Source organism: Pelobates fuscus, chromosome 1 (genome assembly GCF_036172605.1).
Source record: "Pelobates fuscus isolate aPelFus1 chromosome 1, aPelFus1.pri, whole genome shotgun sequence".
NCBI classification, from domain to species: domain Eukaryota; kingdom Metazoa; phylum Chordata; class Amphibia; order Anura; family Pelobatidae; genus Pelobates; species Pelobates fuscus.
Genome location: NC_086317.1, coordinates 333210448 through 333235280, shown reverse-complemented (window position 1 = coordinate 333235280; position 24833 = coordinate 333210448). Strand labels below are relative to the sequence as shown.

General features: G+C 42.2%; 1 protein-coding gene across 2 annotated transcripts in view; it reads left to right on the top strand.

Annotated features, from left to right (window-relative positions):
- The first annotated feature begins 6913 nt into the window (after positions 1 to 6913).
- Positions 6914 to 24833, top strand: part of NEPRO (nucleolus and neural progenitor protein) — a 34995-nt gene continuing 17075 nt past the window's right edge. The window contains exons 1-4 of one of the 2 annotated variants that reach the window (XM_063460077.1): positions 6914 to 7145; positions 9040 to 9194; positions 9359 to 9444; positions 23391 to 23522. In XM_063460077.1, the coding sequence (XP_063316147.1) occupies positions 7061 to 7145; positions 9040 to 9194; positions 9359 to 9444; positions 23391 to 23522 (458 nt within the window). In that variant the 5' untranslated portion in view covers positions 6914 to 7060. Of the gene's footprint in view, positions 7146 to 9039; positions 9195 to 9358; positions 9445 to 23390; positions 23523 to 24833 lie in introns of those variants that run through there. The other variant, XM_063460083.1, reaches the window with a different exon arrangement.

Genomic DNA, 24833 nt, shown 5'->3' with positions numbered 1-24833 from the left:
CAGTATTACGGTGTAGTAGCGCACTATTAGATGTTGGTGACAATATTAGAGTATAGGACAGTATGTGACTGGGTGGTGCTGTAAGTTCACAATATTGCAATAATATCAGGCATTACATTGATTTCTGTTACTAACTACCATTTTATCCCGTGTGTCAAAAATTTATATTTTTCTGGAACTCCACCCTTGCTCTTGCACGGCCATGTGTGGAGTTTTCCAACAAGGCACTAGCATGGCTATTTCATTCTGTTCACCTTTTAGTGATGAAGGGGAATGAAACAGTGACATTTCTTATATGAAAACTTTTCTAATCAGCCTCAACCTGAAGAGGAGAAATCTTTCTACACATTCCAGGTGCACTATTTCAGCAGATTTCTTTGGGAAGTCTTGCAGCTGCTGATGGACATCAAAGTGGACCCTTCATATATGGAAAAACTTTAAATGGATGCTTCTCTTTTTTTTTTACTTTTCACAAAGCTTTTTAGGATACAGTAAGAATGGAGTGAAATAGACCTGGTTCTTGCACAACTCCATGCTCTGCCATTTTATGCATGTTTCTCCTGCTGAAAGAAAATTTCACTTTTGGAATCATTTTTAAGATGGATGCAACCATTTATATTTCACTGGTGCCCCCCTTTGGGGTTCCTTTCATTTCTCCAGAAACCATCACTAGACACCTAGCTGTAAAGGGCTTTCAGGACTGTGTTGCAGATTTAGAGACTGAGTGAATGCTCCTGTTCCTTGGTTCTATTTAAATCTATTTGTGTTGCAGAGGAAGAAGAGATCTTATAACCTATCATAATACCTTTTCTGTGACTCAATTTTCAATATGTAAACTCTATGCTCTTTCGTGTATTCAAGTCAGTTCATTATAATAGTGAAGCTAAAAGACATGCTCTTACATTTTCTGATCCATCCATAATATTACAGTTCATATTACTTCAGTTAACTTTACCCTTTTTTTCTCTGTGCTGCTCTTTGGGTTTTCACCAAGGTCTAAGGAGCTCTGTATTCTGAAAAATGAAGATCTTAAGTAAGAAGAGCCTAGTGGCTGTCTGACATTCACTAGAGGTGTGTTTTCCACCAAATGTAAACGTTTCTGAGGAAGGCCAATGTTTTACATTGTAAGTTATAACAAAAATGGGAGGTATGGAAGCAGGATATCCATGTGTCCAACAGCGAAAGGGGCAAACCCACTTATAAAGTGGGCTGCCATGTTTGCCCAGCCCAACTCCGGGAAGACCATGTGCAGTGTACTTTTGAAATGCTCTGCTCATGCTCTTACTAGCCTGAAGTTATTCAGAGCAGCACAAGCGCCTCCAATAATGCACTTGCTCTGGGCTTGACATTTAACTGTTGTCTTAACCCCTTAAGGACACATGACGTGTGTGACATGTCATGATTCCCTTTTATTCCAGAAGTTTGGTCCTTAAGGGGTTAAAGTGCAGGATGGCTGATTGCTTAAATAAAGCTGAGAACATTTTTAAATTGTGTCTTCAAGCAACCAAGCAGCTGATGACAAAAAAAAATCTTAAAAGCTCAAACAATGGAGTAAATTAACTATTAAAGGGAAACTATAGCCACCAGAACAACTACAGCTTAATGTAGTGGTTCTGGTGTCTACAGTCAGTCTCTGCAGGCTTTGCAATGTAAAAGCTGCCTTTTCAGAGAGCAGGCAGTGCTTACATTGGTACCTAGAGCACTGCTAGTAGCAGTCACTCACACGGCCACTACAGGTACTTCCTGTGTTACGCTCGACATGGAGACACTGAACGATTCCCATAGAGATGCATTGATTCAATGCATCTCTATCAGGAGATGCTGATTGGTGCAGTGTGGTGTTTTGCTGTGCATGCACAATAGCCTTCCAATGCTTTCCTATCGGAAAGTGTTGGATTGGCTGAGATCATCAAAATTTAGGTTTTATGGTGTGGCAAAAAAGATGAGTAAAACACCTTTACAGTGCTCTCACAGGGTCACTGAGGATCTAAATTGCCACACAGGCACTGTAGTGTCAAGAATACATGTTTCATTCCTGAAACTATAGAGCTCATTTAAGAAAGTAAAAACATGGTGAAAGGATTTTTTTTCCTGCAGAAGTATATTCAAGCCAGCTGTATTCCACGAAGTATATGGATTTATATAACACCAACTAGTCCAGGGTTTGACAAAAATCCCAAGTCACCATGATGACTAGGAAATTTGTCCTGGCGCCTGATTGTTTGTCAGCCCATTTAACACGAATGCCTGCCGATGATCTCCGCCAAGCTGTCAGGACTTTAAGACTAGTAAAGCGCTATGGAATCTGTTGGTGCTATATAAATGGCAATAATAATAATAATAATAAACGTTATGTGATGAAACGTTGCGCATGAACGATCTCGTCTTTGAGAGAAAGATCTCGTTTGAGTGAAAGACCATAGTTAAGCCATCTGAGCCCACACTGTAGGGTAATTAGCTATTTTAAAATCTAAAGGTAAAAAAATAAATAATAATTTTAATTTATTTGTGTCTGCGGTTTTTACTTATTTCATTTGTGTTGTTGTTAGCTTGACATAAATGATGCATCCATAGTATACAAAACGATCACTTTAATTACAAACTCCCAAAATGCAGGAGTATGATATAAAGTATTGTTTATTTTCTGTACCTTGTTAGGCAGACTTAAGCGCATTAAATTGCCCATAGAGCAGCTAGAAGGGTACAGAAAATCCACTTTACTTTATGTTCTATTTCTGTAAGTATAATACATGTGCAAAAATAAACTGATTGTTACTTTTGAATAAAGTGATGCATACATATTTGCACACATCATACATCCTGTATTGTCCATAGATCATTTGAATTTTAAACATTTAAAATTATTTATTCAAAACGTATAATCAGTATACTGTTGTATATGCTTTCTTACACATCCAGTGTTTAAACATAAACAGGATTTTCTGGACCGTGATAAACAAACTTCACTCTCTAACATGTTACACAATATAGTTAAGCTGTCCTAACTTTTGGCCAGGTGCTTGATAACTGTGCCCAGGAGGGATAGTTAGAGTGTACACGTTCAGATCATCAATGCAGCAAGAAAGTAAAAGTGATTTGTTAATAACCAACATGAATCCATCAGTGAAGACGTTTGATCCTTCAAAGACTTACAACCATCGGTACTTTCATTCTAGGAATATAAGGCACGTTCATGGCCACAAAAAGCTAAGTAAAAAAAAACCTGACAAATTGCATAAACTATCTATGGTGTCACATTAGAATACATTCATTATCTGTATAAGTTAAATGCTGGCTCATAGATTCAAAGCAAATTTGTCAAGCCCAGTACTATTCAAGGACAGGAAAAGACTTTAATAAATAGTTGGAATGCCCACCGGACAGCATGTTCTTTGATCTTTAATAGGTCTTGATGACACTCAACCAACAGCAATTAGATGTCTAATCTGTTCAGATATGTTCAATTCAAGAATCTATTAAAATATATGAAGGTTTGGTTCTTTATGTAGACCTTGTAGAACATCTCTAACAAAGTAAATGTTACAAGTTGGAAGAACTGTCAGAAAGAATAAGGAATAAACTTTTACCTAATCATAATTATTATTAAAAAGAAGTTAAATGATTAAGCAAAATTTTTTTTTAAAATCAAGTCACAGTGTTTCATTTCCTAGCAATGATTTAACTGGGGATACAAGTATTAATGATATTGTTGCCAGCATACCTGCCTCAATTCCATCTAAGAACATAGTGGACGTGAAAGTCAAATTAACAACTTTGTCTTCTGTCCTTGTTGTGACTGTTTTTGTTTCTGGTATACATACTCCTTTTTGATCCTTTTCCACTTTGTAATTGTGATTTTCCTCCTCTTGCCTCCCATTCTTATATCTCCTCCTTTTTGTCTAAAATGTCTTTAAACTGTAGTTTTTTTGTGTTTGTAATATAAGATGTATAATTTGTTTCCACATGTGACATCAGTGTACTTTAACTAGTCGTTCTGCTCTGTTCTTTGATTGCTATACAAGAGTGAATAAAATAGTAAAATCAATACAAATCTTATATCTATATATAATGTTTACTAATTAAGTAATGTTATTTTAAGGAGTATTTTGCTTAAAGGACCACTCTAGTGCCAGGAAAACATACTTGTTTTCCTGGCACTAGACTTCCCTGAGGGTGCCCCCACCCTCAGGGTCCCACTCCCGCCCGGCTCTGGAAAGGGGTAAAAACTTACCTTTTTCCAGCGGTGGGCGGAGAGCTCTCCTCCTCCGATCCTCCTCTTCTCCTCCCCGTCGGCTGAATGCGCACGCGCGGCAAGAGCTGCGCGCGCATTCAGCCGGTCACATAGGAAAGCATTCATAATGCTTTCCTATGGACGCTTGCGTGCTCTCACTGTGATTTTCACAGTGAGAATCATGCAAGCGCCTCTAGCGGCTGTCAGTGAGACAGCCACTAGAGGAAATAGGGGAAGGCTTAACCCATTCACAGACATAGCAGTTTCTCTGAAACTGCTATGTTTATGAAAAAATGGGTTAACCCTAGAAGGACCTGGCACCCAGACCACTTCATTAAGCTGAAGTGGTCTGGGTGCCTAGAGTGGTCCTTTAATTGATTTATTGATCACATGACTATGACGTCATGTGACGGTTACATTTAAATGTGCTCCCTATATATGCTATGTAAGTCCATGTAACACTTGAAAAAGCCTCTGTAAAGGTGAAACGTTTTAAGTTTATTTTTTTTCTTTCTTATTTGTATTGCTTTTACTATTTTATTTATTCTTATATATTAACTTGTTAAATAAAATACCAAGGCAGAAGTTTGGTACTATTTTATTTATTCTTATATATTAACTTGTTAAATAAAATAGTTCATTTAAAATATATCCCTGGACGTACCATGATCTTTTCAGTTGGAGCGTGGACACACATTCCTTTGGTAGGGAACATACCACCTGAGCGCTGTGGACTGAGCAAAACTTAATTTTGCACCTCACTAGTTAGTACCTCTTCAATTTTTTTTTAATGATTGTATGTTGTTAGCAGTAAGCACTATATTTTTATTTCTATCTGCATAAAACACGACAATGTTGTCTACAAGGTCCTTGGGTGGGGCACATGCTATCATGAGCCACCCTTTCTGTCTGAAGGTCTCATTCATTGAGCACTTTATTAAAAGAAGAAACCAGTTATCCTTGGGCAGGGATTATATCGCCCAGGTGCATCAAAGTAAAGCTACTCAAGCTCTACACTCTGTAAGTTCATTTATATATTTATCTGTACAGAATATACTACACTATATTATGCTGTATTCTTCTCTTTTACATATTCAACTACCACAAAGAACACAACCTCTGAGAATATAGTAAGGTGCTACCCCCTCTTTCTACTACATGTATCTTGATTTGACTAGCCTTTAGTAATGCAGTCTGATGAAATGGCTCTTCCTTCTGACTGTTAGTATGAAAATATCACATAAACTATTGCTTCAGGTAGTCTATTGAGGACTTCCTCTTCAGTCTCTGGGGACAAAGCCTGGTTCCTGGCATCTGAGGAGTTCCAAACAATGTTGGACTCCTCCATATCAAGGACAATGACTAAGGACCTAGTTTTGGCTATGGGAGTGATGTCTAACTCCCTTTCTATCATTATCACACAAGCCTTTTTACGAACTCAGTGGTCCATCCCTATGGCCTCTCAGGCGACTAAACCTCTGCATGGCCCCAAAACAGAGCAGCTAGGCTCTGGCAAAAACCAAACACTCCTCCAAAAATAATTGATGGACAATTTCACATCTGTCACTGATTTCGCATTCACAAACGCATAAAAGAGCCACTAGCAAAATCAGGTAGACAGCGGAAAAGGGTGAAAGCTCATATTGATGCGTCTGTCTGAACTTGGCAACTTTGAGGAGGATTCTAATGCGCCTACTTGGACCATTTTAAGGAGCACAGTGGGAATGAATCTGATGAATCGTTACTGTTCTACTGTTAATTTGTGGTATAATGGGCAAAAAAGGACGCCCATTATCAGTGGTGTATTTGCCACGAGGAAAATAAAGCATTTGCCATGGGCAGCAAAAAGACGCCGCCCCCAAATGCCTTGTAAGCCTCTGGGCTGGCAGCTATCTGAACAATAGGCAGGCAGCAAGGGAGCGCTGATTTGTGAGCTCTCCCTGCTCAGCTCCCTTTCCGTCATTTTCCGGCTCCTGGCATCACTCTGCAGCGCACCCAAATCAGCGCTCCCTCGCCACCCACATGGACTTCAACTGGCCGCCGACTGCACACCTGCCTAAACAGCCTGGCCAGCAGCCCACTGGACCCCAGGTAAAAAATACCCACAGCTTTCCCAAAGGTAGGGAGGCTGGGTGGATTTAAATTAAAATAATAAAAAAAAAATAATCTGTGAGTGTGGGAGTGCAGGCTGCAGAGAACAGGACCCCGAAATGGAGTTTCCATACAGTTGGCGGTATGGGCAAGACACAGACATTTGTAAATCTTAAGAACAACCTCTATATTTTGCCATCCCAATGCCCTAGAATACTTTTTTTTCTGTATTCTAGAGACTAATGACAAAAATCTTCTTTCTATTACTGAGAACCAAATAGAGCAGGGATAGGTTGAACAGTTTTATGTTTTTCCATTTACTAAGAGAACACAGCACTAGACGCATGGTGTGCGCTGTAATAACAAATAGCAGGCTGCCCTTCTTATACTAAATGTGCATTGCTGCATCCTGAATCTTATTGACAAGGAAACTCTGTGCGTGTACATCTTTATGAATAAAGTTTCTGTATTGAAAATCAAACGGAAATAGAAGGACGCTTGGAGTTTATTGGCTTGCGATCTCCAGGTGTCCTCCCGCTTGATTGGTCCACCAGTTTCTAGCTTTTGATTGGGCATCGTGATCGGGTCGAAGGTCACGTAGTTTGCTGCGGGAGAGGCTAGTTCCGGGTTTGTGCACGTGGAGCGGTAAACACACGTGGAGGTGTGAGCCGGGCAGGGTAATGCATCACAGCGAATCGTAATTACCAACCCAGAACGCTGTCTCCGTACAGGCACAGCATGACGTCAGAGCCATGGAACCGGCTACATATGCCTCGTCCCGCCATTCAGTCCTCCATACAGTTCCCACTGGGAACAGATACAGGTGAAGTACCGTGATATCCTGGTTATTACTGGATGGTGCACGAGCTGTCATCAAACAACTGCTCTGTGGCAGAACACTGTGCATTCTAATTGTAAACAATGACACTCTTAACTCCTTAAGGACACGTGACGTCACGATTCCCTTTTATTCCAGAAGTTTGGTCCTTAAGGGGTTAAAAACTCTAAGTAACGGTCTGACAGCACTGTGCACCAAACCACCTCACTTTTGGAGCTTTTCATAAAGTTAAAATCTTTCTGAAAAACTATTTACAACATGTACACGAGACAATTTATGGACAATGTATGTAATTGTCAATCTTTGGCAAAAGGCAAAATTTTTATTGCCATTGTCCCATCACCTGTGGGTTGTGATGGGAACAGGTGTCCCCTTGCATGATATGTAATCGATCAATAATAGAATTGGTGCATGTGTCAACCATCATTGAGAATAAAAAAAAAAACCTTCTGTTCATCTGAAGGGATTCCTCCACTTTACAATTAAGAAGAGAAATAAAATACTTAACACAGTAATTGCGCAATATGTATGTACAACACCAACTTTTAAGCAAAAAGAAATGCTCACATTTAGAGTGTAATGCAGGTGCTGCTCTCACTTGAAGGGATTCAGCACAGCTCCAGGTTTTAACTAGGGATCCTGCAGCAGAGTCCCAACCAAGTATGTAATTTATTAAAAGAACATAATTGAAGCCTTTACATTTAACGCTAAAACCACCATCTCATCTGTTCAGGTCATAGAAAACTCATGGTCCTGTTCAGTATATTTTTAATAAGGTTTAATGCCATTTTCAAATTATGGACACTGCAAGCTCTTCTAAAGATATATTGAGGATATATCCAGTATAACCAAAGAGACCGACCCATTTCACTTGAAATCTGTTTCCTCAAAAGTCTTTTTTGTGAACATCAGTAGTTCCTTGATTTTATGTCGTACTGTTTTGGAGCAGTATGTACTTAATTACCAATATTTAAAAAAAAAAAAAATACACTATATTTACCCATATCACCTCATCCCAAGATAAAAAAAAAAAAAAAGTAGTGGCTTACCCCTCGTGGTCTTGATAGGAACGTGCATGACAAGTGTGTATATATAAAAAGATATAAAGAAAAAAAAATATATAGTGTAGATGATAGTTATGACAATTCTATTTATGAGAACAATGGGTTACTCACATTTAAAAGGGCCTATAAAATTGGCTCTGTAAATACGGTTAGAATGCTCTAAGGGCAGCATTCCACCACTCTTCTATGCTGATATTCACTCCGGCAATATAAAAGGGAGAGACATCCAATGTGTGGTTCAATTAAAAAAAAAAAGCATAAAATGGGTATTAAGCTCACCTTTTTTCAGAGCCTTAGAATCCTGGCTCTGAGGTTAACAAGTTTTGTGCCAATGTAAAGGGGATGGCACCACCCGAATTAAGATTCTCGAGGCTCCAGAGGACTTTTTAAAGTGCTAATAAATTTATTGTGCAAGAAACTTTTAAACCACATATAATTTAAATATAAAATAGACAAATAGAATATACACTTATAAAAAAAAATATTGTTTAATGTAGCCAAAAAGTGTTTCACTCCTTATGGAACTTCCTCAGTCAGCTGTGATCTGATCCCATGAATGTTCAATTTTTTAACTACATGTGACCCTAGAGGAGGGTCCAAATGACATAGTCCAATTATCCAATCCTGATCTCCTTTACCTATACCAGGAACTGCAATAATTAACATTGCAGGGTTAAAGGGACAGGGGCAATGCACCCAGACCATTTCAATGAGATGAAGTGGTCTGGGTGCCTATAGTGTCCCTTTAACAACACAATCTACATTATTTTAGTTTTGAATAAAGAGTCATATTTATTTTTTCTCCCTTTCATTAGAAAAGCACATAAAGCATGTTGTTGAAAGAAGTCTCGCTGTACAGTCATCCTTGAGGAGCCACATCCTAAAGACAGAGATAGCTGCCCTGCATTCTCTGCTTTATGTATTTCACCACCGTCTGAGTTTGCATAAACCATACTTGGCTTTAAAACAGGTACAATGATTGTAATGGCTTTGATTAAAATTTTGGTTTGTTTGTGTTTTATTTAATTTTATTTTTTCCCTCTTTAAAAACAAAAAAAAGTCACCGAAGAGCAATGATTTATGGTTCATGCTAACTGTTATTTTATCTATGTTTTGTTTTCTGTTTTTAATCAGGTAGACCAGTGCATAAAACGTATCGAATCTATGGGATTGGATGGATCTATCCAAGAGATACTAGATTTGTGTCCCTATTATATTGGGTAAGGATTGTGTAGATTTTGACTACATACAAAACCTTTGTATGGTTTTTATTCAATAGTCCAAATTCAGTAAATTTAAACGCATGAATAACCTCCCTTTCAGGGTTAGTCAATAAACTCCGAATTGCAGGTCATTTAAAATATTAATAGCAAACCTGATGCAAAATAGCTGTTTTTGAAACCGCTAATTTTGGCTCGGTTTTCCATTCAGCTTTAATTTGTAAAAAATGTAAGTTTAGTAATTAATTCTGTTGGTAGAGCCAGTGTGTTTGTGAATGTAGCTGTGTTTTTCCATTTAAGGTCACTGCAGGCCCATATTCGCATTCATTTAACTATCCCAGCTCTTATTTGTTTTCAAATTACTCCAATTTCCTGTTTAGTGAATAAATCTGATTTGCAAAACTTATGCAAATACGTGCAATTTTGAAACAAAAAAATCCTGATGCAGCTATTTTACCTTACATTTTTTGCAATTAATTTTTTTTAATTTAATTTTAATTCTTTATTAATCTGTGCACGAAAGAGAGGCACACAGTCTTGCATTGCCCCAACAGCATCTACAAGATTAACATTGTTCAAGGAAATACAGTTAATAAGGCATGGTGAACAATTGCACATTTTTTATGCTATGGTTAAGTGAAACTAAACTAACCAGTCTAGACATGAGACGCATTCTAATCTTGTCAGAAGTGTTGAGTAACTGGATGGGTTGATAACAGTCAGAAGAATAGTTGCTTAAGTATGAGTTAATAACAAGCCTGGCACATAAGTCTAGTTATGAAAATTGAACAAATGCTTGCAGTAATAAGAGCTACTAGACATTGTAGTTGCGAAATGCTGATATGCTTTACAGAACTTACAGAAGTAAAATACCACAGATTCGCTATGCATAAGTGAAACGTAACATTCAGGCCAAATGAAAACTATGTGTGAGCTGCCTGTTTAAGATAAGCCATTCTTAGATCCTGAAGATTATATCGGCCCTGTACCGATCATAAATATAAACATGTCAGCAGAAACATAACGCAGTAAAAAGAAAAAATACAAAAATTATAAGAACGACCGGACTTTACATAGGACACGAGGCCATGCTTTTAGACTGGAAGATAGAAGATTTCATCTAAGGCAAAGGAAAGGTTTTTTTTTTTCTGTAAGAACAATTAGGATGTGGAATTCTCTGTCTGAAGAAGTGGTTTTATCAGAGTCCATACAGATGTTCAAACAGCTACTAGATGCATACTTGCAAAAACAGAATATTCAAGGATATAATCTTTCAATGTAGGGTAATAACTGCTTGATCCAAGGATAAATCTGACTGCCATTCTGGGGTCAAGAAGTAATTTCTTTCCTAGCTTGTTGAAAATTGTATTTCAAACTGGGTTGTTTTGCCTTCTTTTGGATCAACAGCAAAAAAAACAAATGTGAGGAAGGCTGAACTTGATGGACGCAAGTCTCTTTTCAGCTATGTAACGATTTTATGGTGAGAATTGTAGGCTTGGAGGCGTCTCTGATGGCGTCAGCGGCCAGCAAGAAGACTCCAAAGCGACCATCAGCTGACACCGGTGCTCGGGAACTAACAAAGGCTGCTAAGGTGTCCTGCATGCCAGGAGTGGAATAAGGCTTCCCTTCAGCCCCAGGCCTTGATGCAGGCCTGCAGCCTTGTACCACGGCCTCGGTAACTGTTACTGAGTCCAAGTTCTCCCTTGTTTAGGAGTGGGCGGAAGCTCCGGGTGGTCCAGCGGCGTTGGGGCTTCAGCCTGTGTGGATGATGCAGTAGGATTTTATCAATGTCAGTTCTCTGTCCAGGCGGGCCAGTGTGAGAAGATTCATAGGCGCGTGTGGAAGTAGTGGTCCATCCATTCCCCGTCCGCCACCATCTCTCTCCCTCATCCGGCTGCCAGCCGATGCTGCAATCAATTGGGCCTCTAGCTTCACCCAGAATCGGTCAAAGGTCTCGTTGATGCGCCGTATCACTGGGTCAATTGCACTCTGTTGGGGCTGTATATTGTGTGTGAGCTCAAGCTTGTGAGGTGAGCGTTAGTCCGCCATCTTGGATGCCTTTACAGCGTTTGGTATCGGTACTGTGATGGCTGCTTGCAGGTGTGCTAGGCAGGACAGCAGGCTAGTGGGCACCGGGATAACTCCTGCCGGTCCAGGGCGGTGGGGGACAGCTAGAGATGGGGATCACACCGCTAGCCAAAGAACCAGGAGAGCGGCCTTCTACCCACAGTGCAGACTCGTGTAGGCCTCAGATCTCGATTTGGACAATCTGCATCAAAGGGGCTCAGAAAGCGTATCCCCAGATGCAGCGATGTCCCTGTGACATGAGGAGTGCTAACTGCATTCAGTAAATCAGAGTAGCCCGGGAATAATCCCTGTTATTCAGGATCAGACACAGGAGCTCTAGCTGAGCACTTCTTGTCTGCATGGCAGTCAGGCTCTGCCCCCCTGCAATTCAGTTTTCAGTTGACTATAACTGTCTCTCTAGTGAAATACCCCTGTACCCCTTCTCCCATGTTGCTTCATTTTGTCTCTTTCACCATCACATCCGTGAGGCATTCCTGAAGAACTCAGTCTAAAAAAGTATTGATCAGTGCTGCTTCCTGATGGCTTGGTCTGGAGGGCTGACACATAATTACAGTGTGACATATTAAGAGCTCACTGCTTCTGGGGTTTTTCCTACCAACAGTAGCTTTTGGTCCTGAAGTTTTCAGCAACTGTTGGCTTGTGCTAAGTGAATGTCCCCCACCAGGCCAGATCCCCATGGCTCAATATCCACTCCGCAATGCAGTGGAAAGTTTGTTTATTTAGAATTTGAATTCCTTCAGTTTATTATGGAAATTCTGTAGTCTCTACGCCATTTGTTTAAAGCACTGGAGCTACAACTACTTTATGTACAGCCCATTGTACAGTGCTACGGAATTTTGCTGGCGCTATATAAAATAATGTAGTGGTTGCATGTTAGGAGCTTCTCCCTACGGAAACACTTCAGTCTCTAGAGGTGCTTTCTATGACAGCCCTACAATTTTTGCAGGAATGCTTAGTATCACGACCCAAACACTCACCATAGATATTGTGATACCGGAGAAACTGACGGAAGCCAAGCACAGAGAGATGGACACAGGTTTCTTCAGGAAGGAAGAGATTCTTTATTGGATCACCGATCGGGACTCAGAGGGACTAGCGTCACCAAAATACAGCAAAGTCTGAGTACTGAATACATAGAGTACATTCCTTATATAGCACTGTAGCTCCTCCCACAATTAACTACACCCACACATACCCTTAACCTATTTAATAAATAGAGTCTAAACTCATCCATCCGGTCTAACCACGTGGCTCATCTGATACAAAGGAGAGGGACGCGTAATTCCAGTTCTTACATTCCTGCACCTGGTCAGTACAGTGATAACAGTATCTTAGCTACGTGTAATTAACTAACTGATACTACAAACACATATACATACATATGCCTTGTGGCAATCTTAGCCTGCTAAACTTGTATTTTACTGGAATTACATCACATTCCCCCCTTTGATGCCTCTGATATTTCACAATTACTTGAGGCATCACTTAACCTTGGTTTGCATATACCTCAGGTTACCATGAACCAGACCAGACTTATCTTATGATGTGAATCTTTTAACACTCATCTTCCTGCATTGGTTCTCCTTGATCTAGAGCCTTATACTTATATATCGCCATTATCTGTGCAGCAGCCTTCCTCTCTGCTATACTTCCTATCAGGCTTTGCACAGACCTAACTACTAAGGGTATAAGACACGGTAGGAGTAGACACAACAGTAAAATCAGTAGGACTCCACCTACCACTGCCTTAAGCCCTCCAAACCACTCATACCAGCTACCAAACCAACTACTTGGATTGTACCCTTTCCATACCTGAGTAGGCACATGCACTAGTTTAACCATATGGCTAGTAAGCTCAGCTATTGCTTGCCCTTCGTCATCTATTTGAAGACAGCAATTGCTCAGGTTAAACTTCCCACATACACCTCCCTCTACTGCCAAAAGGTAATCCAAGGCTAATCTATTTTGGTACACTGCTGTCCTCATCCTGGTATTATGCTTCGCTAGAAGATTGAGTGCTTGTGAGGTCTCATTAGTAATAATCTCAACCACCGCCTGTAATCTTATAATACGGTTGAGCATATAAATTGGGGTTCTATAACCAAAGGTACCATCTTCTGCCCACGTGGCTGGCCCATAATAATCTATGATACGCTGGGGAGGCCATTCATTATCTTCCCAGGTGCCTATCTCTAAGGGTCCCCTTTTCTTCCTATGATTCACATCATACACTTTAACACCTAAAGTCTCACCTGTTTCAATCGGTAACAAGAAGAAGGATGGTTTGAGCATACCCAACACACATGCCCCTTCCCAGTCCTGTGGCAACTCCGAATAGGCTTTCTTACCACAGATCCAGTACAAATTTGCTGGGGCTCTCCAGGTAGATGTGATGGATAAATCAAACCACACATCCTTTAAACTGGCATATCTAGCAAACGGGTTAGATGGTTCTGAGACATTTGAAGCCGACCACCAAGTTGTATTTTTAGTATCATCATCATAAGCTTTTTGCCCTAGACAAGTTAATTCTCCTACAGAAGTATTATACATTATTCCTTTCCTTGCTATGCAAACATAACCTATGATGGAGGTCTTTAATCTCCACTCAGATTTACCTCTAACACTCAAATGATAATCGGCTTGTGTAGATATTAGTTGGTCAACTGCCTCAGAACCGGACATTACCTCCTTTGCTTCCCAAGGCCATTGGTCTCCCATGTTAGTACCTCCACACACATAGCAGTTGGTAACATTAAGACTACCGGCAATACTTTCAGCTAGGTCAATGAACAGGTTTTTAGCGTTATGGGGGATCTTATTATCTATACTCATCTCTTCATAAAAGGAATGGTATACTTGATGAGTCTGGGAGGATACCGTATCAGTCTCTATTCCTATAAACAATAATGTCCCAGGATCTAAACCCGTCCCGTATATCTGAAACCCAAATAAATTTCCATACTTATCTAGGAACTTGTCGGGGTTATTAATAAGTATATGGACTGGGTTGCATTCCATAGACTTACAATAAGGGCTAGTCGGCAACTTAGTCACTATCATGTCTTTATCTACTGTCTGTCCCCAAGTCGCCCACCCCACACAAGACCAATATGGACAAAAGTTATAGTCTTTATTTGGGCATCTAGGACTCACATATTTATTTTTACTACTGGGACAAATATATTTATCATTAGACCCATACGTCCTCTCCCATCTAAGATCCCCACATACATTCCACGGTTTTCTACCACTTGATATCGCCTTACATGCATCAAATAGCAGAACACCCGAAGAATGTACGGATTCTAACACCGTCTTATTAATTAGGGTCCCCTGAGGATCTCCATTCCTGAGAGTCAACCAAATTGTACGAGGTTGATACTCTGGACTGAAGCACTTAGGTTCTCCTACTCCTAAATGGCACACACTATAGTCTATATTTAGGTATCTACATCTTGATACCTCTCCTTTACATTCGTATTGTGAATGCCAAATTAGGGTTTGGGAAATATGGTTACCTGTTCTCGTAGTCTTAATGCATACCTCACAGCTAGGAGTGTCGGTACCTCTACCTTCCTGAATATAAAAACACATATAAATAAACACAATCAAAAGCACATCTTTCGCCGTCATCCTCAGTCTTCGTCCGTGCGATGGAACCTCAGCTTCCAGGATGTGAGGGCTGCAGGGAATGGAGTTCTGCTCGTCTTCACAGGTGTCCCTTCGAGACTTTCCTGGCTTATACACTATGTGTTGGTAAGCGGACAGGCTTTATTATGGCCTTCTCACTCACACCTGTAACAATAAAATTTGTAATCCACAATAATTCCTCGTTACTCCGACTGAGTAGTGCGTTTCAACCGGATCTTGCAGGGATTCTCTGGATCTGCTGTAATTTGCCAAGAATCGACTGCTGCTGGTTTAACCCTGGAGTGATGTATCCACGGAGTTACTTCGGCTACTTTTATCGCTGTAGGGGTAGACAAAAGAACAACATAAGGACCTCTCCACTTGGGCCCTAACGGTACATTATTCCACTCTTTAATCCACACTTGGTCTCCTGGATGATAACTATGAACAGGGGGATAAATATTCACAGGTAATCTATCTTGTACCCATTTCTGTACCTCCTCCATAGTCTTACCCAACTCTACAACCTGCTGCCGGGTAATTCCTTCTCCCAACTGACTCAAGTCCCCCCTTAAGTTACCAAGTACGGGAGGTGGTCGCCCATACATGATTTCAAAAGGAGAGAGGCCCATCCTTCTGGTAGGGGTACTGCGGATTCGCAATAAAGCTATGGGTAAGAGAACGTTCCACTTAAGTTGGGTTTCCTGACACATTTTAGCCAACTGGTTCTTTATAGTTCTATTCATTCTCTCTACCTTACCAGAACTCTGGGGTCTATATGCAGTATGAAGCCTCCACTTTATACCAAGCATATGAGTCAGTTGTTGTAGGCACTGATGAACAAAAGCTGGACCATTGTCCGATCCTATAGAACAGGGTAGTCCATATCGGGGTATTATTTCTCGTAGCAGGAATCTTACAACTTCTCCTGCTTTCTCTGTACGAGTAGGACATGCTTCTACCCAGCCTGAATAGGTGCACACAATTACCAACAGGTAACGATGTCCACCCGATTTAGGCATTACTGTAAAGTCTATTTGTAGATCGGACATGGGGAGTCCCCCCATAAACTGGACTCCTGGTGGCTTTACTGGTCCTTGTCTTGCATTATTCTTAGCACACGTTACACATCTGCGTACAATGGCCTGAGTCAAGTTGGACAATCTTGGTATGTAGAAATGTTTCCTGAGAGATTCTTCAGTACTGTCTCTCCCAGAATGTGTCCCGTTGTGATAATTTTGGACAATTTCTACCGCTAGTGATGCTGGTATGACTATTCTTCCATCTTCTAGCTGATACCACTTGTTCTCCAAATACTTTCCCGGTTCAGTCTTTAACCACTCCTCTTCTTGAGCTGTATAAACTGGAGTCCATTGGGACAGTGGAGTTGGTATAAGAGCAGCTATATGCCCCACATACTCCTGTCTTCCTGATTCAGCAGCACGCTTAGCTGCACTATCTGCCATCCGATTTCCCTTGGTTACATCACCATCTCCTCTCAGATGCGCTCGACAATGTATGATACCGACTTCTTTCGGCTCCCACACTGCTTCCAATAGTTGTAGGATTTCAGCTGCGTACTTGATTTCTTTGCCTTCTGAATTCAGTAGTCCTCTTTCTTTATACAAAGCTCCGTGGGCATGAGTGGTTAAAAACGCATACTTAGAGTCCGTATAGATATTTACTCTTAAACCTTCAGCCAATTGTAACGCTCGTGTTAGTGCTATTAATTCTGCCTTTTGTGCTGATGTTCCTTTCGCCAGTGGCCGAGCTTCTATCACCTTGTCTATTGTTGTCACTGCATATCCTGCATAGCGGATCCCTTCTTTCACATAACTACTGCCGTCGGTGTAATATTGAACATCGGGGTTCTGGATGGGAAAATCACGAAGATCTGGTCTACTTGAAAATACTTCATCCATTACTTCCAAACAATCATGTTGACTTTCAGTAGGTTGCGGCAAAAGGGTAGCTGGATTTAAGGTGTTTACAGTCTCTAAATGCACTCTTGGGTTTTCACACAACATTGCTTGATACTTGGTCATACGGCTGTTACTAAACCAATGATTTCCTTTGTAATCCAACAACGTCTGTACTGCATGTGGGACTCGTACATAAAGTTCTTGACCCAGAGTGAGTTTATCGGCTTCAGCTACTAGCAGGGCGGCTGCAGCTACGGCTCTTAGACAAGGTGGAAGTCCGCTGGCCACTGCATCCAGTTGCTTAGACATGTAGGCAACAGGTCTTTGCCATGATCCCAAGTACTGTGTCAATACTCCCACAGCCATTCTTCTTTGCTCGTGTACATATAAGTAGAATGGTCGTGTGTGATCAGGTAGACCTAATGCTGGGGCACTCATCAAAGCCTTCTTCACATCTTCAAATGCCGTTTGCTGTTCTTGGGTCCATAAGAAGGGGTCGTGCTCTGTACCTTTGATGGCTGCGTACAGAGGTTTTGCCAGTATCGCATAGCTGGGAATCCATATCCTACAGAAGCCTGCTGCCCCCAAGAATTCTCGCACTTGTCTTCTATTCTTGGGTATTGGTATTTGGCAGACAGCTTCTTTTCTCTCTGGCCCCATAATCCTTTGACCTTCAGAGATATGGAATCCCAGATACTTGACAGTTGGCAAACACAACTGAGCCTTCTTCCTGGACACCTTGTATCCTGCCTTCCAGAGAATATGTAGTAGATCGTGCGTTGCTTGCTGACATTTTTCTTTTGTATCTGCTGCTATCAACAAGTCATCTACATATTGTAACAATACACATTCTCCTGGGATAGACTCGAAATCCAGTAGATCTTGACTTAGAGCTGAACCAAATAGGGTAGGTGAATTTTTAAACCCTTGGGGCAGTCTTGTCCAAGTCATTTGGCGTTTTGAGCCCGTTACAGCGTTCTCCCATTGGAAAGCGAAAATACATTGGCTTTCTGCGGCAATTCGGAGGCAAAAGAAGGCATCTTTGAGATCTAAGACTGTGAAGTAAGTAGCCCCGCCCGGAATTAAAGCAAGCAGGTTATATGGATTGGGTACAACTGGATGTATGCTAACAACCGCATCATTGACTGCTCTTAAGTCCTGTACAGGTCGATACTCATCTGTACCGGGCTTTTGAACAGGCAGCAATGGGGTGTTCCAGGGGGAAGTACAGAATTTTAGGATACCATACCGTATGAACTTATCCAGATAGGATTGGATGTTCTTCTTAGCCTTCTGCGGAATGTGATATTGTCTTAGGCTCACTGGATAAACCCCATGTTTCAGTTCAATTTTTATTGGTGGAATATTGCGGGCCAGTCCTGGTGGGTTGTTCTCTGCCCAAACTCCTGGTATGTTAAACAATGTCTCATCACTCCTAGGGTTTTGGCTAGTCAACACTGTATAAAGTCGCCACTCTTCTTCCTTTGGTACGGATAAAGTCATAATACCTGAAGGTCCATTAAACTTTAAGGATGTTGTTCCATTTGGTAGGAACGTAATCTGCGCTTGTAATTTTGATAGCATATCACGTCCCAGCAATTGGACTGGACATTCAGGCATATAAAGGAATTGGTGTTTTACTACGTGGCCTCCCAATGTACAGAGTCGACTTTTAAGAACCGGTTTTTCAGCACTTCTTCCAGTTGCTCCTATCACAGTAATAGTCCTTCCAGATGGAGGAGCAACTAGATTAGTCACCACTGAATGTTCAGCACCAGTGTCGATCATGAACGCACTCCTTTTCCCCCCTATTGATACATCGACCATAGGCTCCGCTCGACCAAGGGGGATGGAGCCCGGTCGGTATCAATAGTCCTCCATGACAGTGTCAGCCAATCCTACAAAGTCCCTACCTTCTCTATCGCGGGACCTTTGCGCTGCTGGAATATACCTGTCTTCCCTAACACTTCCTCTGTTCCCATTACTCCCTCTATAACCATTACTCCCTCCGGGGCCTCCTCTACCTCTCGCTCTACCTCTAAAGTTTCCGTAGCCTGCCCTGGGTTGGTCTCTCTCGTACTGCTCTCTTTGCGGACATTCGTTCCTCCAATGCCCTTCTTCCTTGCAATACGCGCATTGATCCCTACTCCATCTATTATTGCCTCTATCTGGGCCCCGTTTATCTACGCCTGCGATCGCTACCGCTAGCATATCAGCCTTTTTACGCATCTTGCGCTCTTCCTCTTTCTTACTTTCTGTATCCCTGTTCATATAGACCTTATTTGCTACCTCCATTAGTTGGGTGATGGACATACCTGCAAACCCTTCTAACTTTTGTAGCTTGCGCTTAATATCTCCGTATGCTTGGCTGACAAAGGCGGAGTTAACCATTCGGGAATTGTCTGCGTCTTCCGGATTAAAGGGGGTATACAAGCGGTATGCCTCCAATAATCGGTCATAAAAGACACTGGGCGCTTCATCGCTTTTCTGGATCACCTCAACTGTCTTCGACATGTTAATGGCTTTCTTTCCTCCGGCTTTCATGCCAGCAATTATAGCGTCTCTATAGGCTCTGAGTTGAACCATATCAGCACCATTTACGTTCCAATCGGGATCGGTGTTGGGATAGTGTGTCGCGGCCCATGCTGCTGGATTGGCTTGGTTCAAAGCACGGGCTCTATCCTCTAATGCTTTAATGGCTGCTTGATTTATTCTTGTCCTTTCCTCATTGTTAAATAAAGTCATTAGTAACTGCTGGCAATCAGCCCATGTCGGATTATGCGTCTGTACTATTGAGGTGAACAGATCAGTCATAGCTTGTGGTTTCTCAGTATACGAGGAATTATGGGTCTTCCAGTTTAAAAGATCGGTTGTGGTAAATGGGACATATACGAAGACTGGGTCAGCGTGTGCCATTTGACCTGCGGCATCGATATAAGCTGACCCGGGATTCAGACGAAGAGGCATCTGATAGTGCTTTAATTGTTGGGCACCAGTCAACTGTCGGGTTTGGATGGGGCTACGTAGAGAGGCGTCAGTCATGGGTTCCGGTCGGGGAGAGATAGGGTATGGGGATGTGGGAGGTCGGTTTTGGGAAAAGGTCGTAAATAAAACACTTCGAGCCGAGCTAGATGAAGCTTGACCGGAAGTCTGAAGTGGCGCCAAATCAGGATATTCGTTTCTAATGGGGGTGGATTCTGGTTCCGGAAGGGGAGATTTAGTACGAGGGGGGGTGGATCCTGTACTGGAGGAGGAAGCGGAAGTGGATGAGGGTAATGAGGGGAGGGGTGCAGGACTTCCTGCGTTTGCGTCACTTCTTCTTAACGAAAAGTAAGGGGGCGGCAAAGGGATCTCGGACTCAGGGGGCGTGTCCAAAATGGGCCTAACACCAGTCCTAGTGGACGAGCAAGTCCTAGCTACCATGAGGCGACACTGCTCCTCGTGGCATGTCTGGAGCCATTTTGGCGAGTCATTTACGGCCTGTCTCCAACAGTCAATATAAGGAAACTGGCCGTAAAGTTCAGGCCTACCCGATACAGCCACGTGTAAGCGCTGTACCAGAGTTGGATCCAAACTGCCACGTGGCGGCCATGCCGCAACCAAAGTAGGCCACTCCCTAGTACACAAAGTGACCAAACGTACAGGAGACATCTTTACCCCAAAATCACAAACTTTGAATCCCTTTTTAAAATTCTTAACCATACATCCTAAGGGATCCGGAATCGTTGACTGCGACGCACCCATACTTAACAATGGAACGTCGTCGACAACGAATACTATACACGCGTACTATTCAACAGTCACACCCGTTTCCTCTGGCAACAGCACCACGTGGTACGGTTACCAAGTGAAACGTACACAATAACAATAAACACTCAGGGAATTCCCGTACACACACAGCTGTTACACCAGTCACTATATAATCAATATTATGCCCTTTGGCGTAACTATACAGTCACCCACGCTATAATTCTCTATATACGAATTACCCGTCTATAACACACCCCAGTAACATCGTCTTTTACAAATAGCGGTTACAGTACGGTTAGCATAGGTCAAAGCACAAGTTAAGGTCACAATACAATTATTAGTGGTTATGGTGTTAAACATGCAATGGACGACAATGATTAGTACTTATTATATAATGTCAGTAAATATACAGGGTTATGGTACCGTGCACTATAATACAGCAACACACTATTAACACTCTCGCTAGACGGCTGAGCTCGCGCTATCTAACAAGATATACACTTTACTAAAACAATCGTTAACACATTTACAATTCCCAACTAAACTATTGGCCAGTACCTTGAATGGACTACCTAAAACTATATACACCCGTTTTGGTTAGCCACACTGCCCAATCACCACATATATAGCGAGCTAGAGAACCGAATTTACACAGGCGCCTCTTAGTCGCACTATCAAAAGTCTAGTGGGTTCCAAATTTACACGCCTTCCCACTTAGCCCAGATAGGATGAGAACTAGCGAACCGAATTTACACAGGCGCCGCTTAGTCTCCCGGTCCCTCCGACCTAGCGAACGTAATATACACCCTAGAACGCTAGTCTAGACAAGACACCGGTGTCCGGCTAGGGCTATTTACACCAGGACCCCGCCTGACTAACCAAATCAAACGGTCTGACTAAAGAGCGTTCGATCGAGCGGTGCGCCTTCGCTCCTTCCCTCCGACAGAGGGGGCAGATACACAGATTCAAAACCCCTTTGGGCCTACCGCACAATCGGTATACCCCTAGTGGGTCCTGCCGTCTAAAACAGCAGTTGTCTTACCTCCTCGTTCCTGAACCTGAGTTCACACTCATCGACGGGGACACCCCAGCACTTCTCACGTAGAGGCCGATGATCTCCTGGACAACAGACCAGTGGCGCCGAGACGAAGGGAGGTCCACGCAGAAGTTCAGGGGTGCAGCCGTAGAGAACGTGGGCAAAGATAGACCGTCTCACGCCTCTGCCTCTCAGCTACCGTTGAACGATGAGCTTCCCGGCCAATGCACCAAATGATACCGGAGAAACTGACGGAAGCCAAGCACAGAGAGATGGACACAGGTTTCTTCAGGAAGGAAGAGATTCTTTATTGGATCACCGATCGGGACTCAGAGGGACTAGCGTCACCAAAATACAGCAAAGTCTGAGTACTGAATACATAGAGTACATTCCTTATATAGCACTGTAGCTCCTCCCACAATTAACTACACCCACACATACCCTTAACCTATTTAATAAATAGAGTCTAAACTCATCCATCCGGTCTAACCACGTGGCTCATCTGATACAAAGGAGAGGGACGCGTAATTCCAGTTCTTACATTCCTGCACCTGGTCAGTACAGTGATAACAGTATCTTAGCTACGTGTAATTAACTAACTGATACTACAAACACATATACATACATATGCCTTGTGGCAATCTTAGCCTGCTAAACTTGTATTTTACTGGAATTACATCACAATTGGGATAATGCTTCTTTATGAGGAGATTTTAATTGATGTGACGATTACTGCACATGTGCCATAAGGCCCCAATGATTCTCTATTGGGATGCATTGGATTGGCTGAGATCAAGAGTATTATCGGCCATGATGAGAACTGCACAGCCGTGGTTAAAGGTGAGATTTATTTTGATGGTTATGAGCGGACACAATATCTAAAATTCAGAGCCAGATGCCGCCTGTGGGGAGTGGTTATTGCCACTGGAGGCAACTTTGGGGTTAAACCATTCGAGAATGGTTAACCTCTTGAGGCAAGAGTGCCTCCGGGGGTCTTCTGGCACTATAACAACTTCATTTGGATGAAGTTGTTTTTGTGTCTGGTAGGTCCCTTTAAGTACCTTTGTTAGAAATACAATACATTTCACAATCACAAAGGAGGCTCATGCAGGGTCTAAGAGACAATTGAAAATAGCAGGAGATAAGAAATTCTAAATGAAACAGAATGAGCAGTAAATGACATTTTGAGATCGCTCATTACAGAAAGTGTTTAATAAGACTGCAAGTCAAGGAGTTGTGACTACGGCTTTTTAAAACAGTGATTTAATAACTCCTAAATGACATTGAATTGTGCAGTTGGGGACTGCAGGAGCTATACAAGAAAACTGCTGTGTCCCTTTAATCACTATAATGCTTAATCACAAATATATTGTATGCTTATTAAGTAGTTTATGTATTCTTTAAAATTCTATTGTACAGTAAATGGTCATTCATGAGGGCAATGTCATCTTTGACTGTTATATTTTTATGAAATGTTGTTTTCTTATACTACTGTCATTTTCCCTGTTTCTGTAAAGGAAGAATGAATCTGAAACAACACAGTATTATTCTGTACCCAGTCAGCCTATTATTGAGCTTGCTTCTGTGAAGATTGTTGGTGCCTGCAAGTTACTACTGCGTCTTTTGGACTGCTGCTGTAAAACGTTCCAGTATCCTTTACTTTGACGAGACAGCCATTAAATCATAATATGATGGGAATAAGGTTTAACTTATTTCATTTATATTCGGTTCATTGTGGGAAATAGCATACCTCAATAGCTCTTTTGGACAAAGCTGTTAAGGGGATGTAGAACCATTTCTGATAAAAATCGAAAGGTTTTCTGGAAAACGTATGAATAGGCCACTGTTTTCTTTAGATTGTGTGTTTAAAATGTCAGCCTTTAAAGGGACTCTCCAAGCACCCAGACCACTTCTGCCCATTGGAGTGGTCTGGGTGCCAACTCCCATCACCCTTAATCCTGCAAGTGTAATTATTGCAGTTTTTATAAACTGCAATAATTACCTTGCAGGGTTAAAGGACCACTCTAGTGCCAGGAAAACATACTTGTTTTCCTGGCACTAGAGTGCCCTGAGGGTGCCCCCACCCTCAGGGACCCACTCCCGCCGGGCTCTGGGGGTAGGAAGGGGTTAAACTTACCTCTTTCTCCAGCGCCGGGCGGGGAGCTTTCCTCCTCCTCCTCTTCTTCCTCGCGACGTCATCGGCTGAATGCGCATGCGCGGCAGGAGCCGCGCTCGCATTCAGCCGGTCGCATAGGAAAGCATTCATAATGCTTTCCTATGGACGCTTGCGTGCTCTCACTGTGATTTTCACAGTGAGAAGCACGCAAGCGCCTCTAGCGGCTGTCAGTGAGACAGCCACTAGAGGCTCTGGAGGCTGGCTTAACCCTCAGAATAAACATAGCAGTTTCTCTGAAACTGCTATGTTTATAAAAAAAAAGGTAAAAGCTAGCTGGACCTGGCACCCAGACCACTTCATTAAGCTGAAGTGGTCTGGGTGCCTAGAGTGGTCCTTTAAGTCCTCCTCTAGTGACTGTGTATCAGACAGCCACTATAGAGGGACTTTCGTATTCTTAAAACACGAAAAGTGTTTTAAACTACGCTGGACGTCCTTGCGCTCTGCATGAGGACCTCCAACATCGCCGGAATCCCTAAAGGAAAGCACTGAATAATGCTTTCCTAAGGGGAAGTCTAAGGAGCGTGCTGCCATTGCTGCGCATTAGGTTTCCCTCTCCGGCTGGCGGGGGAGGAGTGTGGGTGGAGCCTGACCCAGCGCCGAGGGATATCAGCACTGGATTCAGGTAAGTGGCTGAAGGGGTTTTAACCCTTTCAGCAACATGGGGTGGGTGGGTAGGGATGGGAGGGAAGGGAAGGGGGCACTGCAGGATTCTGCAGTGCCAGGAAAACTGATTTGTTTTCGTGGCACTGGAGAGTCCCTTTAATTGAACTAGAACATACATGCT